This window comes from Bombina bombina, chromosome 2 (assembly GCF_027579735.1).
Source record: "Bombina bombina isolate aBomBom1 chromosome 2, aBomBom1.pri, whole genome shotgun sequence".
Lineage (NCBI taxonomy): Eukaryota > Metazoa > Chordata > Amphibia > Anura > Bombinatoridae > Bombina > Bombina bombina.
In genome coordinates this window covers 1,079,696,383-1,079,710,814 of record NC_069500.1, presented here as the reverse complement: position 1 = coordinate 1,079,710,814, position 14,432 = coordinate 1,079,696,383, and the positions used below count along the sequence as shown (strand labels likewise).

The 14,432-nt window shown below is 35.6% G+C and overlaps 1 protein-coding gene across 2 annotated transcripts in view; it reads right to left on the bottom strand.

Moving 5' to 3' along the window:
- HHIP (hedgehog interacting protein) overlaps positions 1 to 14,432 on the bottom strand; it is a 236,651-nt gene that overhangs the window by 73,444 nt on the left and 148,775 nt on the right. For both annotated transcript variants that reach the window (XM_053703703.1, XM_053703702.1), the window contains exons 10-11: positions 11,665 to 11,795; positions 6,477 to 6,558 (exon numbers count right to left, since the gene is read on the bottom strand). In XM_053703703.1, the coding sequence (XP_053559678.1) occupies positions 6,477 to 6,558; positions 11,665 to 11,795 (213 nt within the window). The remainder of the gene's footprint in view (positions 1 to 6,476; positions 6,559 to 11,664; positions 11,796 to 14,432) is intronic.

Below are 14,432 nucleotides of genomic sequence, written 5' to 3'. Positions count from 1 at the left end.
CTCTGCCTTCTATCCTTATGCCAGCATTCTACCACTTCACAATCTTAACATCTACTCCAAGGCAATACATTTTGTGAATAAGTTTGTTGTGTGGGACAGTGTCAAATGCTTTGCTAAAGTCTATATATGCAACATCTACGGCTCCTCCCTGGTCTATTAATTTAGTTACATGGTCAAATAAATCAATTAGATTAGTTTGCAGTGAAACCATGCTGTCCTTTGTCTTCTAATTTGTTTGTCTGAAGGTATTTGGGGCATTTGGGACACATTTATAAAATTAACCAGAAATCTGATCTCTGGTTAATTTTATAAGCACTAATTGCTACGGCGAACTCCCGGTAGCAATAACCAGCTACTTGTAATGGCTATTTAATTATTGCGTGCCCGCAAATGGGAACATTTGTAGCAATGCAGTACTGGGAACTACAAACAGGAAACCAACAAACCTCCAGACACAGGGTAAAAGTTAAAAACAACTTTATTCAGTCACATTATAGACCATGATGATAAAAATATGATAAAATCCAAATAGTTATAAACACAGCAACATGACTTGTCTTACGCGTTTCAGCAAACGTGCCTTAATCATAGATCTATAGCCATAATGAATAGCTTAGCTTATATGACAAACATAGTAATTAATAATTGGAAAGTGGCCGTGTTACTTAAAGGTACATACATCAAACCTCACTCAGAAATGGAAAGAGGGCTCAGCGGACATATTTGAAAAGGGCACATATATACATGTTAAGTAGTATTTAAAAACCACGTATTACATACAAGTAATTATTATAAGGCATCTCTTCTTGACCTACTGGGAACTAGCTGAACACATCTGGCAAGCCAATGACAAGAGAATATGTTTATAGCCACCAATTACCTGTTAGGTCCCAGTAGTGCACTGCTGCCTTTAAGTCTTTCTAGGTATGCTTTTGAACAAAGGCTACAGAAGAACAAAGTAAAATTGAAAATGAAAAGTGTATTGAAAAGTCTTTTAAAATAGCAAGCACTACCTGAAACATGAAAGTTTAATTTTGACTTTCACGTCCATTTAATACAACTTGGGAGCATTTCAAGTTGTATTAACACTGTTATTCATACTTTTCTGTATAATACTACAGGTGACGGTTTAAATGGTTGCATAAGCACAATTTTGTATTTGTACAATAATGTAAATTTCTTGTTTTGAGCACGACCCTATTATTAAATCCTACTAAGTGCTAAAAACCATATTAATAATGTATTAAATTTTAGATATATTTGGCCAATAATCTTTTCCATTTACTTGCAGCAGAACAGCTAAATTGAATATACAGTCTATACAATTATGTAGATAATGTGAGCATATTAAAACATTGTATGTAAATATACACTACTAGTACTTTGTATTTCGTTTGGCGTTTTGCTTTTCTAAGTTTAAACGTCACATTTAATCACAAAAGCAAGATGTGGTGTTTCATTTCACCTGGCATCATTATTTTTCAAATACTTCAAAATAATTGGAAAAACAGTTAGTGGCTTTTCAACATAGTACATGAAAATCACATTACATTGTCACTACTAATCTAATTTTCAATTTATCCATCGACGCTATGGGGTCAATGGGTTTAGCATTTTTTGTAGTCTGCCTCCTCCAGATACTCTCGGATACTCAATACAAAACATCCTTTTTCGCCCACACACAAAATAACCCAGGCAAGAGGACTGCAATGGGAGGTCTGGCCTTTCAGGTATGACATTTTGAGACCACCCTTATAGTTGACTGAATAAGAGCACAGTCAAGGTCAATTTAGATGCTTTTTTGTAATCAGATACTGACAGTTGACAGAATTTGCTTAAAGTCCCAGCAACACTCACTGTGGTACATAGGCAATGAAATGAAAGTCATCATCCAGTTCATTCTTCACATACTTTCTATCAGCCTTATATTGTTATAGTTCATATTTTCATATTGTACCTTACTCAGTATGATTCTGTGAATAATTCTCCACCATTTTCATGTTTACAGTTAAACTCACAGAATATAGTAAACGTATTATGTTTGCAAAATCATTTTAAGACATTTCACTATGTTTACAGTCTTTTCTGAAAGAATGTCACACTGTCCATCTATTTCTAAATGTTTATTCTAGGTGTAAACATTGCCTTTTTGGGACCTGCTTGACTGTTGGACATTATAGTCAGAAACAACTCAACCACACTTATACACAAAAGGTGTTTAACTATTTCTTCACATAATATGTCATGACCGCATAGCTAGGAAATGTCTGGAGAGAACGTGCAAAAAAAAAAATGATAGTGAATGGTGCTTCTCAGTTAAATGCATACTTTATATACTATGTCTTTTTATACTATTTCCTATACTATTGCAGTAGTGTTTTGTTTCCAGATCCCACTCATATAGAAGCAATTCTTCAATTGTAATTAAAGTAAGCAATTCTGAATTACCCTGGAAAATAAAAACTGGGCAGGTGCAGCTTGTGATAGGTCGCACCTGTCAGGCCCTTGTGTAAACATTCTACTGGTTTGACTTAAAGGGAACATGTTCTTAGTTTATGAAAAATACTTTGGCTAAGCTGTCTGATGGAATGGAGCTTATAGGCAAATAGTAATATTACGAAGAACACAAATGTACTAAAATATAAACAATGTAAGGGCTGTATATAAGTGACACAGCTGTGTTAAATATTTTTCCATGTACAACAGTGTACTGACACCACCTTTTGTGGAAAATGGCATTGCTTATATATAAATGTAGCACAGGAATAACTATAAAAAACATCTAGTAAACTCTTTTTTTTTTCATTTTCATCACAGCATTTAATTAGTGGTCAGAAAGCCTAATAATGTCAATGCTTTATCATAATAGTTTACTTCCACAACCGGAATGTTGTTTCAAAGTCATGCATATAGGCTGAACAATTTCAAATACAGATAAAAACAATATATTAAATTAAGATTGGATCTGTTCACTTGTATCACAATTAATCTTTACCCAGAGACATGAAAAAGATTGCAAATGGACCAAATTGCAAATAAAATTTAAAGTGGAAGACTACTGAAGGATGCAGATAAATAGACAAGAAAATCAATGTGGTAGATTTATTATTTGCCAGGCGGACAAAAGCGAATCACGTACACCCAATAATCGCTAAATGCCGACAGTGTATGCATTTAACATTGCACAAGCATTTCTTGTGAACTGCTGTGCAATGCTGCCCCCTTCACATTCACGGCCAATCGGCCGATAGCAGGGGGTGTCAATCATCTCAATCGTATCGGATCGGGGTGATTACGACCGCTGCTTGTTAACTTTAGTTTCCGGCAGGCTGGAAACTTTGGGTGGAGACAACAGCATCTACTACTTGTTGACACTTGGCTCAAAATTAATGGTCTCTTTACAGTGTAGACTCTTTACTGTATGAAACAATGTGCAACTATTTATCTATTTATCTATCTATTTATCCATCTTGGGGTCACACTTGGCTCTGAACTCACATTTACTCCACATATACAAGCGCTCGCCAAATCCTGCTGTGCCCACCTACACAACATCTCTATATTCAACCTTTCCTTATTCAAACTACAAAAATACTAATTCATTCCCTCATTTTGTCACGCATTAATTACTGCAATCCACTTCTAAAAGGCTTTCCCAAACACCACCTCTCCCCCCTCCAATCTATTATGAATGCTTGAGCTAGACTCATCCACCTCATATCAGCTGCTCCGCTCTGTCAGTCTCTACACTGGCTTCCCATACACTTTAGAATACAATTCAAAGTATTAACCCTAACCTATAAAGCACTTAACAAGCTTGCTCCCAGCTATATTTCCTTTTTATATCCAAATACTCCCCCACATGTCCTCTTTAATCAACTTCTGACCTTCATCTCTCCAGTCCTATGATCCCTACTTCCCACTCTCACCTCCAAGATTTCCCATGCGCTGCTCCTGTCCTCCAAAACTCTCTACCCCGCTCTATCAGACAGTCTCCAACCATGTATAGCTCAAATGCTTCAAACACACCTATTTAAAGAGGCTTACCATCTCTCCTCTGCTTTTCATCTTAACCAAAATAAATCTTAAAGTGCCTTGACTCACTGCTGCTATTACAATTAACGTGACAAGCTAACCCAAACCTTATGCCTCTGCACCCTCAGCCTGTAGACTGTAAGCTCTTCAGAGCTGGGCCCTGTGCTAGATCTGTATAGTCTGTTATGTTTTTGTACCCTATTACAAACCCTTGTCATTGTATACCCCTACTTAGCGCTACGGAATTTTACGGAGGTATACAAATAAATTATAATAATAACAATAATTATTATCTATCTATCAATCCATGCATCTATGCACTGCATGCAAAATTTGTAGTGTTTTTTATTTAGAGATAAAATTAAGAACAATTACATAATACTACAGAAATATTAACTAGCTAAATGATCTAATGTATTCTATAACTTTTTAAATCATTTTAATCACTGCTCAAATTACATATATTTTACATTTTACTATGGCTTTTTACAAAAACTAATTGAGTACAGTTATGAAAAGATGACATTCAGGGTCTGATATTCAAAACCTTGCTGGCATGGAGAGAAATCATGCAAAATGTTTGGGAATTGTGTATACCTTGTACTGTAATGTAGGAGACTCGGTTTCACATAAAGAACACTACATAGCAACAAACATTTCTCAAAATAAAATTTGTGTTTCTAAAAAATTTTTAAGGGACTCGCCGTACCTGAGCAATGAGGTTTTGAATATCAGGGCCATAGTGAGTAACTACAACTATGTATTGTTTAATATTTATAACTTTTTATCAGGCAATTGTATTAAAAAAGCAGATATTAAACTCAGATATAAGAATAAAGAAAACACCTATACCATTGTAAAAAAAAATAGAAAATATATGTTAAGACCTTAACAAACTGAGAATACTAATCACAGCCAAGAAATTTTCGTTCTGGACAAAAAAAAAAAAAATGAAAATTCAGGGAAATTTGTTTCCCTGAATATTCGGTGGCTGCACTATTCAGTTAATTGAATTTTCAGTAAACGAATGTAAATGTTTCAAAGCTACAGGTGAAAAGTAGCTACAATACTTAGCGCACTCTCATTGCTCGACAGAGCACATTAAGGTAAGAATTAACCTTTTAAAAAAATAAAATAAATGATGAATACTGACAACTTTTTGTCAGTATTTTTTCATTTTGTTTAATTTTCTTGGTGCATTCATTCGGATATTCGTTTCGTTAAAACAAAACGAAAAACACCATTTTCGTCATGAATGTGCATTCTTACGAAAATGAATGCACATTTCTACTAATCACCTTTATGAATATAAATCTGTTATTAAAAACTATCACAGTTACTTTGTTTGAAATTTTCAGAAATAAGCCGATTTTAAAAATTTTCTCCGCTTTTTGATTGTGTTATTAAAATTAACAATATGACAGCATATCTGCATAGGTTAAGAAGCCATAGTTAGCTTGTGGTAAAGATGGTTTTAGGCTATAGTGGTTTGCTTTCGGCATGAGAAAGCACATTATTCTAGATGAAGAGATAATTCTGTATTGACAGTATCCAGATATGAGATTGAATTATATATATCTGGCACGTAACAGTGATCTACTGAAAATGTGTAGAGGTACAACAAGAATCATTAGAAATGGGTGTAAGATGAAATAGGTTTTGTAAAGTAAATTAAAAAAAATACATTATAAGATTTTTACAATAGATAAAAAAAACATTCTGACAAATTTGTTACAGGAGTCTAATTCAAATGTTTGAGAGCATACATAACAAACAATAATTTATTGGCTAGGAATGGGATCTGATTTGCCAAATTAAATTCAAAGAATTATTGGGCACACTAATGCTTTAACATGTTTGTCAAACATCTAGACAATCCAGACATCTGTTGCTCCAATAACGAAATGTTAAAATTCCGGATTTCAAGCTTTAAATAGCCTAACACTGAATTGGTATTAGCATTGAAATATTTATTATCATAGATTTGTATAAGGAGAAACAATATTTGACAGTTACATTAAGATTTGAATTCCTCTGCTTGTAGATGAAAATGAACATTTGAATAGCAGTCACCTTATTTAGAATGGTTGTTTTGAATGTTTTGTTACATTTAAGAATAACAGAGAAATTACCTATGGTTCCATAGAAACATTCCATGTGAGAAATAAATATCGAAGTCAACACTTTTCAGACTTTCGACTATTCAGAACTTTTGGGACAGAGGATCATTGTGATCACAAAACATGAATTTTTGTTAGTAAACTTAAATTTGGGACTGCATTAAAAAGTATTTTTCAATTATTTTAATTAATTATCTTGTACATTAGCATACCAATAATTATTTGTTATTAATTAAACATATAACATTTTTCATAACTCTGAATCACCTGTTTTAAAGATGAACAATTCAAATAAAATAAAGAATAGAAAAAAAACTTTACCTTTTTGGGTCAATAATTTTGTACAGTTTCCCACTGTGAGACTGGGTCATACTTTTGCTACTTGACAGTATATACACTTCACCTGTTAGACAAGCCAATACATAACACACATTACACCAAGGGTGGTTGTATAACACACATAGATAGATAGATACATAGATACATAGATACATAGATAGATAGATAGATAGATAGATAGATAGATACATAGATAGATACATAGATACATAGATAGATAGAAATATGTAAAATCTGACTTCTATTTGCTGATCACAGGACTTGAACAATAGACTTCCCTCAGTTTATGTTATTTTATATCAGCTGTTTTTTGTTTTTTTACCAACCTGCCAGTTATTTAGAAGAAGGATAATGTGATAGTTCTATGCACAAAAGAATCATAACTAGTTTTACAAGCTCAAAATTACAAAACAGGCAACTTCCTTTTCTTCAGAATTCCTGTTCTAAAATCATTGTATTGTTATATGACAGCACTGAAACTATCATATCATACTGGAAGAGACATTCACCATTTTTATGCAATTACAATTAAAGGGGATATGCAACACAACATTTTCTTTCATGAAATTTGTCTTCTTTTATGTAATTTGCTTAATTATCTTGGTATCCTTTGTTGAAGGAGCAGCAATGCACTAACTGGGAGCTATCTGAAAACCAATGACAAGACAACCTATGTATACTTTTTAAGAAAGGATACAAAGAGAATGAAATAAATAAAATAATAAAAATAACTTGGAATGCTCTATCAGAATCCTGAAAGAAAAAAAATTTCACTTAACATGTATTACTTAAATGTTTAGTATACAGCATAAAATAAGATATCTACCAGTTAATGTTAGCAAACATATTATTTATTGTGATTTATGGGCGCGATCCGATATCGATCGCAGTTTGCGGCGCAAGCGAGGGAACCGGCGTCGCCAGCAGTTTCAGCTCGCAACTCGAGCCATCCCATATAGGTCGCCGTCAGATGCTAACGTGCTGTAAGTCTCACAAACCAGCGATGTCCAGAAATCTGCGTAAGTACAAATTTCTGGCGTCGCCAGTGACTTGCGCCACGTTAGAATCTGCCGGCGCCTATAAAACCTCACTAAAGTCTAAAACACCCGCACTGTCTAACACGCCTCCCTAACATAGCCCGCACTGTCTAACCCTCTATCCGCTATCCCCCCTCACTAGCCTAACAATAAAAAAGCTATTAACCCCTAAACCGCCGCTCCTTTACCCCGCCGCAACCTAATAAAATTATTAACCCCTAAACCGCCGCTCCCGTACCCCGCCGCCAGCTATATTATATCTATAACCCCCTAAAGTGAGCCCCTAACACCGCCGCCATCTATATTAAAATTATTAACCCCTAATGTAAGCCCCTTACACCGCCGCCATCTCTATTAAAATGATTAACCCCTAATTTAATCTACCTACCCCGCCGCCAGCTATGTTATCTATATTAACCCTAAGTATATTATAGTTAATATAGGTATTACATTATATATATTAACTATATTAACCCTAATTATATTAGGGTTAATATAGTTAATATAGTTACTATAGTATTTATATTAACTATATTAACTCTATCTAACCCTAACTAAATTTATATTAAATTAATCTAATTCATTTATAAACTAAAATATTCCTATTTAAATCTAAATACTTACCTATAAAATAAACCCTAAGATAGCTACAATATAATTAATAATTACATTGTAGCTATGTTAGGGTTAATATTTATTTTACAGGTAAATTGTTAATTATTTTAACTAGGTATAATAGATATTAAATAGTTATTAACTATTTAATATCTACCTAGTTAAAATAATTACCCAATTACCTGTAAAATAAATCCTAACCTAAGTTACAAATACACCTACACTATCAATAAATTTAATAAACTACAAACATCTATCTAAAAATACAATTAAATTAACTAAACTAAATTACAAAAAAAAAAACCCACTAAATTACAAAAAATAAAAAAAAGATTACAAGATATTTAAGCTAATTACACCTATTCTAAGCCCCCTAATAAAATAATAAACCCCCAAAATAAAAAAAATTCCCTGCCCTATTCTAAATTCAACAAATTTCAAAGCTCTTTACCTTACCAGCCCTTAAAAGGGCCTTTTGTGGGGCATGCCCCAAAGAATTCAGCTCTTTTGCATACAACAAATACAATACCCCCCCCCCCCATTACAACCCACCACCCACATACCCCTATTCTAAACCCACCCAAACCCCCCTTAAAAAAGCCTAACACTACCCCCCTGAAGATCTCCCTACCTTGTCTTCACCACACCGGGCCGAACTCCTGATCCGATCCGGGCGATGTCTTCCTCCAAGCGGCAAAGAAGAATTCTTCCTCCGGCGACGTCTTCCTCTAAGCGGCAGCAAAGTCTTCATTCTTCCGGCGGCATCTTCAATCTTCTTTCTTCGCTCCGCCGCCGCGGAGCATCCATCCCGGCCGACTGCTGAACTTGGAATGAGGTACCTTTAAATGACGTCATCCAAGATGGCGTCCGCCGAATTCCGATTGGCTGATAGGATTCTATCAGCCAATCGGAATTAAGTTAAAAAAATCTGATTGGCTGATTGAATCAGCCAATCAGATTCAAGTTCAATCCGATTGGCTGATCCAATCAGCCAATCAGATTGAGCTCGCATTCTATTGGCTGTTCCGATCAGCCAATAGAATGCGAGCTCAATCTGATTGGCTGATTGGATCAGCCAATCGGATTGAACTTGAATCTGATTGGCTGATTCAATCAGCCAATCAGATTTTTTTAACTTAATTCCGATTGGCTGATAGAATCCTATCAGCCAATCGGAATTCGGCGGACGCCATCTTGGATGACGTCATTTAAAGGTACCTCATTCCAAGTTCAGCAGTCGGCCGGGATGGATGCTCCGCGGCGGCGGAGCGAAGAAAGAAGATTGAAGATGCCGCCGGAAGAATGAAGACTTTGCTGCCGCTTGGAGGAAGACGTCGCCGGAGGAAGAATTCTTCTTTGCCGCTTGGAGGAAGACATCGCCCGGATCGGATCAGGAGTTCGGCCCGGTGTGGTGAAGACAAGGTAGGGAGATCTTCAGGGGGGTAGTGTTAGGCTTTTTTAAGGGGGGTTTGGGTGGGTTTAGAATAGGGGTATGTGGGTGGTGGGTTGTAATGGGGGGGGGGGTATTGTATTTGTTGTATGCAAAAGAGCTGAATTCTTTGGGGCATGCCCCACAAAAGGCCCTTTTAAGGGCTGGTAAGGTAAAGAGCTTTGAAATTTGTTGAATTTAGAATAGGGCAGGGAATTTTTTTTATTTTGGGGGTTTATTATTTTATTAGGGGGCTTAGAATAGGTGTAATTAGCTTAAATATCTTGTAATCTTTTTTTTATTTTTTGTAATTTAGTGTTTGTTTTTTTTTGTAATTTAGTTTAGTTAATTTAATTGTATTTTTAGATAGATGTTTGTAGTTTATTAAATTTATTGATAGTGTAGGTGTATTTGTAACTTAGGTTAGGATTTATTTTACAGGTAATTGGGTAATTATTTTAACTAGGTAGATATTAAATAGTTAATAACTATTTAATATCTATTATACCTAGTTAAAATAATTAACAATTTACCTGTAAAATAAATATTAACCCTAACATAGCTACAATGTAATTATTAATTATATTGTAGCTATCTTAGGGTTTATTTTATAGGTAAGTATTTAGATTTAAATAGGAATATTTTAGTTTATAAATGAATTAGATTAATTTAATATAAATTTAGTTAGGGTTAGATAGAGTTAATATAGTTAATATAAATACTATAGTAACTATATTAACTATATTAACCCTAATATAATTAGGGTTAATATAGTTAATATATATAATGTAATACCTATATTAACTATAATATACTTAGGGTTAATATAGATAACATAGCTGGCGGCGGGGTAGGTAGATTAAATTAGGGGTTAATCATTTTAATAGAGATGGCGGCGGTGTAAGGGGCTTACATTAGGGGTTAATAATTTTTATATAGGTGGCGGCGGTGTAAGGGGTCAGATTAGGGGATAGATAAGGTAGATGGCGGCAGTTTTAGAGGCTCACAGTAGGGGGTTAGTTTATGTAGATGGCGGCGGGGTCCGGGAGCGGCGGTTTAGGGGGTAATAACTTTATTAGGGATTTCGGGGGGGGGGGGGATCGCGGTTGACAGGGAGATAGACGTTGCGCATGCGTTAGGTGTTAGGTTTATTTTAGCAGATCGCGGTTGACAGGGAGATAGACATTGCGCATGCGTTAGGTGTTAGGTTTATTTTCTAGTTAGTTTAGGGAGTTACGGGGCTCCAATAGTCAGCGTAAGGCTTCTTACGGCTGCTTTTTGTGGCGAGGTGAAAATGGAGTAAGTTTTCTCCATTTTCGCCACGTAAGTCCTTACGCTGCATATTGGATACCAAACTGCGCGGGTTTGGTATACCTGCCTATGGCCCAAAAAACTGCGGGCGACGGCAGAAATATACAGGCGTAACTTCTAGGTTACGCCGTATATGTGATACCAAATCCGCGCAAATATTGGCGTCGCCGGCTTTTGCGGGCGACGATTTATATCGGATCGACCCCTATATCTTTAATATACCAAACTGCATCTATACGGACATGAATAGCCTTATGTTCTGTTCAGGGTAATATAAAATTATATTAATTAAAATGCTGAATGTAAGAATTTATCCATGGAATATAGAAGCATGATTATAATGTACGCTTAAAGAGACATAAACTCAAATTTTTTCTTTCATGATTTAGATAGCGAATACAATTTTAAACAAGTATCCAATTTACTTATACTGTATTACCAAATTTGTGTCGTTCTCATGTTATTCTTTGTTGAATAGATATCTAGGTAGGTATCGTGCACTTGTCTGGAGCACTACATTACAGGAAATAGTGCTGCCATCTAGTGTTGTTGCTAGTGTAGAACATTGTTACAAAACTACTGCCATATAGCGCTGCAGACACGTGCACACTCCTGATCTTACCTTCCTGCTATTCAAAAAAGCATAACAAGAAAATGAAAAACATTTGATAGTAGACGTAAATTAGAAAGTTGTTTAAAATTGTATGTTCTATAGTAATCATGACAGAAAAATGTGGGGTTGTATGTCCCTTTAAATAGTGACTAATAAACATTGTACCTTGTTCGTCTTCTCCAAATCCCAGTATATGACTCGTAAAAGGTCCTCTACAGGAAGCGCCGCTGCCAAGACAGAATGGTTTCTCGTGCCACTGTTTATTTACAGGATTTTGGTTAAGAGTAATAAAGTTTCTGGAATCAAATACAAAAAGAAAAAATATGATTATGTACTACACTGAAGTGGTGCAAGTATAGAATTACCATCTGATCGATTACATGGTAACAAATTATGGAAAAACACCCACAAGTATGTGCTTCTTGCTGCACTCACACACAAATGTAAAAACACTACATCTGGGTAGTAATGATTAGATACAAATTCTAAAACACTATCACCTAGATTATGAGCTTTGCGTTAGGCTTAAAAAGCAGCGTTGGCCGGTCCCAACTCTACTTTTAATGCCCGCTGGTATTACGAGTCTTGCAGGTACAGGTGTACCGCTCATTTTTTTGGCCAGACTTGGAAATACCGCAAATCCACTTACGAAAATTGCGTATCCTCTTTTTTTCAATGGGACTTGCATAGCGCCGGTATTACGAGTCTGCCAAAAAGTGAGCGGAACACCCTCTCCTGTCAAGATTGATACCGCATTTTAAAGTCAGTAGTTAAGAGTTTTACACTACAACGCTGTAGCATAAAACTTTTAACTAAAGTGCTAAAAAGTACACTAACACCCATAAACTACCTATTAATCCCTAAACCGAGGCCCTCCCACATCACAAACACTAAAATAATTTTTTAACCCCTAATCTGCCAAACCGGACATCGCCACCACTATAATAAATATATTAACCCCTAAACCGCCACACTCCCGCCTCGCAAACATTAGTTAAATATTATTAACCCCTAATCTGCCATCCCTAACATCGCCGACACCTACCTACATTTATTAACCCCTAATCTGATGCCCCCAACGTCGCTGCCACTATACTAAAGTTATTAACCCCTAAATCTAAGTCTAACCCTAACCCCCTCTAACTTAAATATAATTTAAATAAATCTAAATAAAATTACTATAATTAACTAAATTATTCCTATTTAAATCTAAATACCTATAAAATAAACCCTAATCTAGCTACAATATAACTAATAGTTACATTGTATCTATCTTAGGGTTTATTCTTATTTTTACAGGCAAGTTTGTATTTATTTTAACTAGGTAGAATAGTTACTAAATAGTTATTAACTATTTAATAAATTACCTAGCTAAAATAAAGACAAATTTACCTGTAAAATAAAACCTAACCTAAGCTACACTAACACCTAACACTACACTATAATTAAATTAATTCCCTAAACTAAATACAATTAAAAACAATTAAATAAAATTAGCTAAAGTACAAAAACAAACACTAAATTACAGAAAATAATAAACAAATTACAAGATGTTTAAACTAATTACACCTAATCTAATCCCCCTAACAAAATAAAAAAGCCCCCCCAAAATAAAAAAAGCCCTACCCTACACTAAATTACAAATAGCCCTTAAAAGGGCCTTTTGCGGGGCATTGCAACAAAGTAATCAGCTCTTTTACCTGTAAAAAAAATTACAAATCCCCCCAACATTAAAAACCACCACCCACACAACCAACCGTAATCTAAAATCCACCCAATACCCCCTTAAAAAAAAACTAACACTAACCCCTTGAAGATCACCTTACTGGGAGAAGTCTTCATCCAACCAGGCCGAAGTCCTCAATGAATCCGGCAGAAGTGTTCCTCCAGACGGCAGAAGTAGTCCTCCAGACGGGCAGAAGTCTTCATCCAGATGGCATCTTCTATCTTCATCCATCCGGCGCCGAGCAGGTCGATCTTCAAGACATCCGACGCGGAGCATCCACTTCTTTCCACGGCGACTGAAGAATGAAGGTTCCTTTAAGTGATGTCATCCAAGATGGCATCCCTTAGATTCCGATTGGCTGATAGAATTCTATCAGCCAATCGGAATTAAGGTAGAAAAAATCCTATTGGCTGATGCAATCCTATTGGCTGATCCAATTAGCCAATAGGATTGAGCTGGCATTCTATTGGCTGTTGCATCAGCCAATAGGATTTTTTCTACCTTAATTCCGATTGGCTGAAAAAATTCTATCAGCCAATCCGAATTGAAGGGACGCCATCTTGGATGATGTCACTTAAAGGTACCTTCATTCTTCAGTCGCCATAGAAGATGCCGTCTAGATGAAGACTTCTGCCCATCTGAAGGACCACTTCTGCCCGTCTGGAGGACCACTTCTGCCGGATTTCTTGAGGACTTCAGCCCGGTTGGATGAAGACTTCTCCCGGTAAGGTGATCTTCAAGGGGTTAGTGTTAGGTTTTTTTTAAGGGGGTATTGGGTGGGTTTTAGAGAGTAGGGTTGGTTGTGTGGGTGGTAGGTTTTAATGTTGGGGGGGATTTATAATTTTTTTACAGGTAAAAGAGCTGATTACTTTGGGGCAATGCCCCGCAAAAGGCCCTTTTAAGGGCTATTTGTAATTTAGTGTATGGTAGGGCTTTTTTTATTTTGGGGGGACTTTTTATTTTGTTAGGGGGATTAGATTAGGTGTAATTAGTTTAAAAATCTTGTAATTTGTTTATTATTTTCTGTAATTTAGAGTTTTGTTTTTTGTACTTTAGCTAATTTTATTTAAAGGGACATAATACTCATATGCTAAATCCCTTGAAACTCGTGAAGTATAACTGTAAAAAGCTGACAGGAAAATATCACCTGAGCATCTCTATGTAAAAAAGGAAGATATTTTACCTCACAATCTCCTCAGCTCAGCAG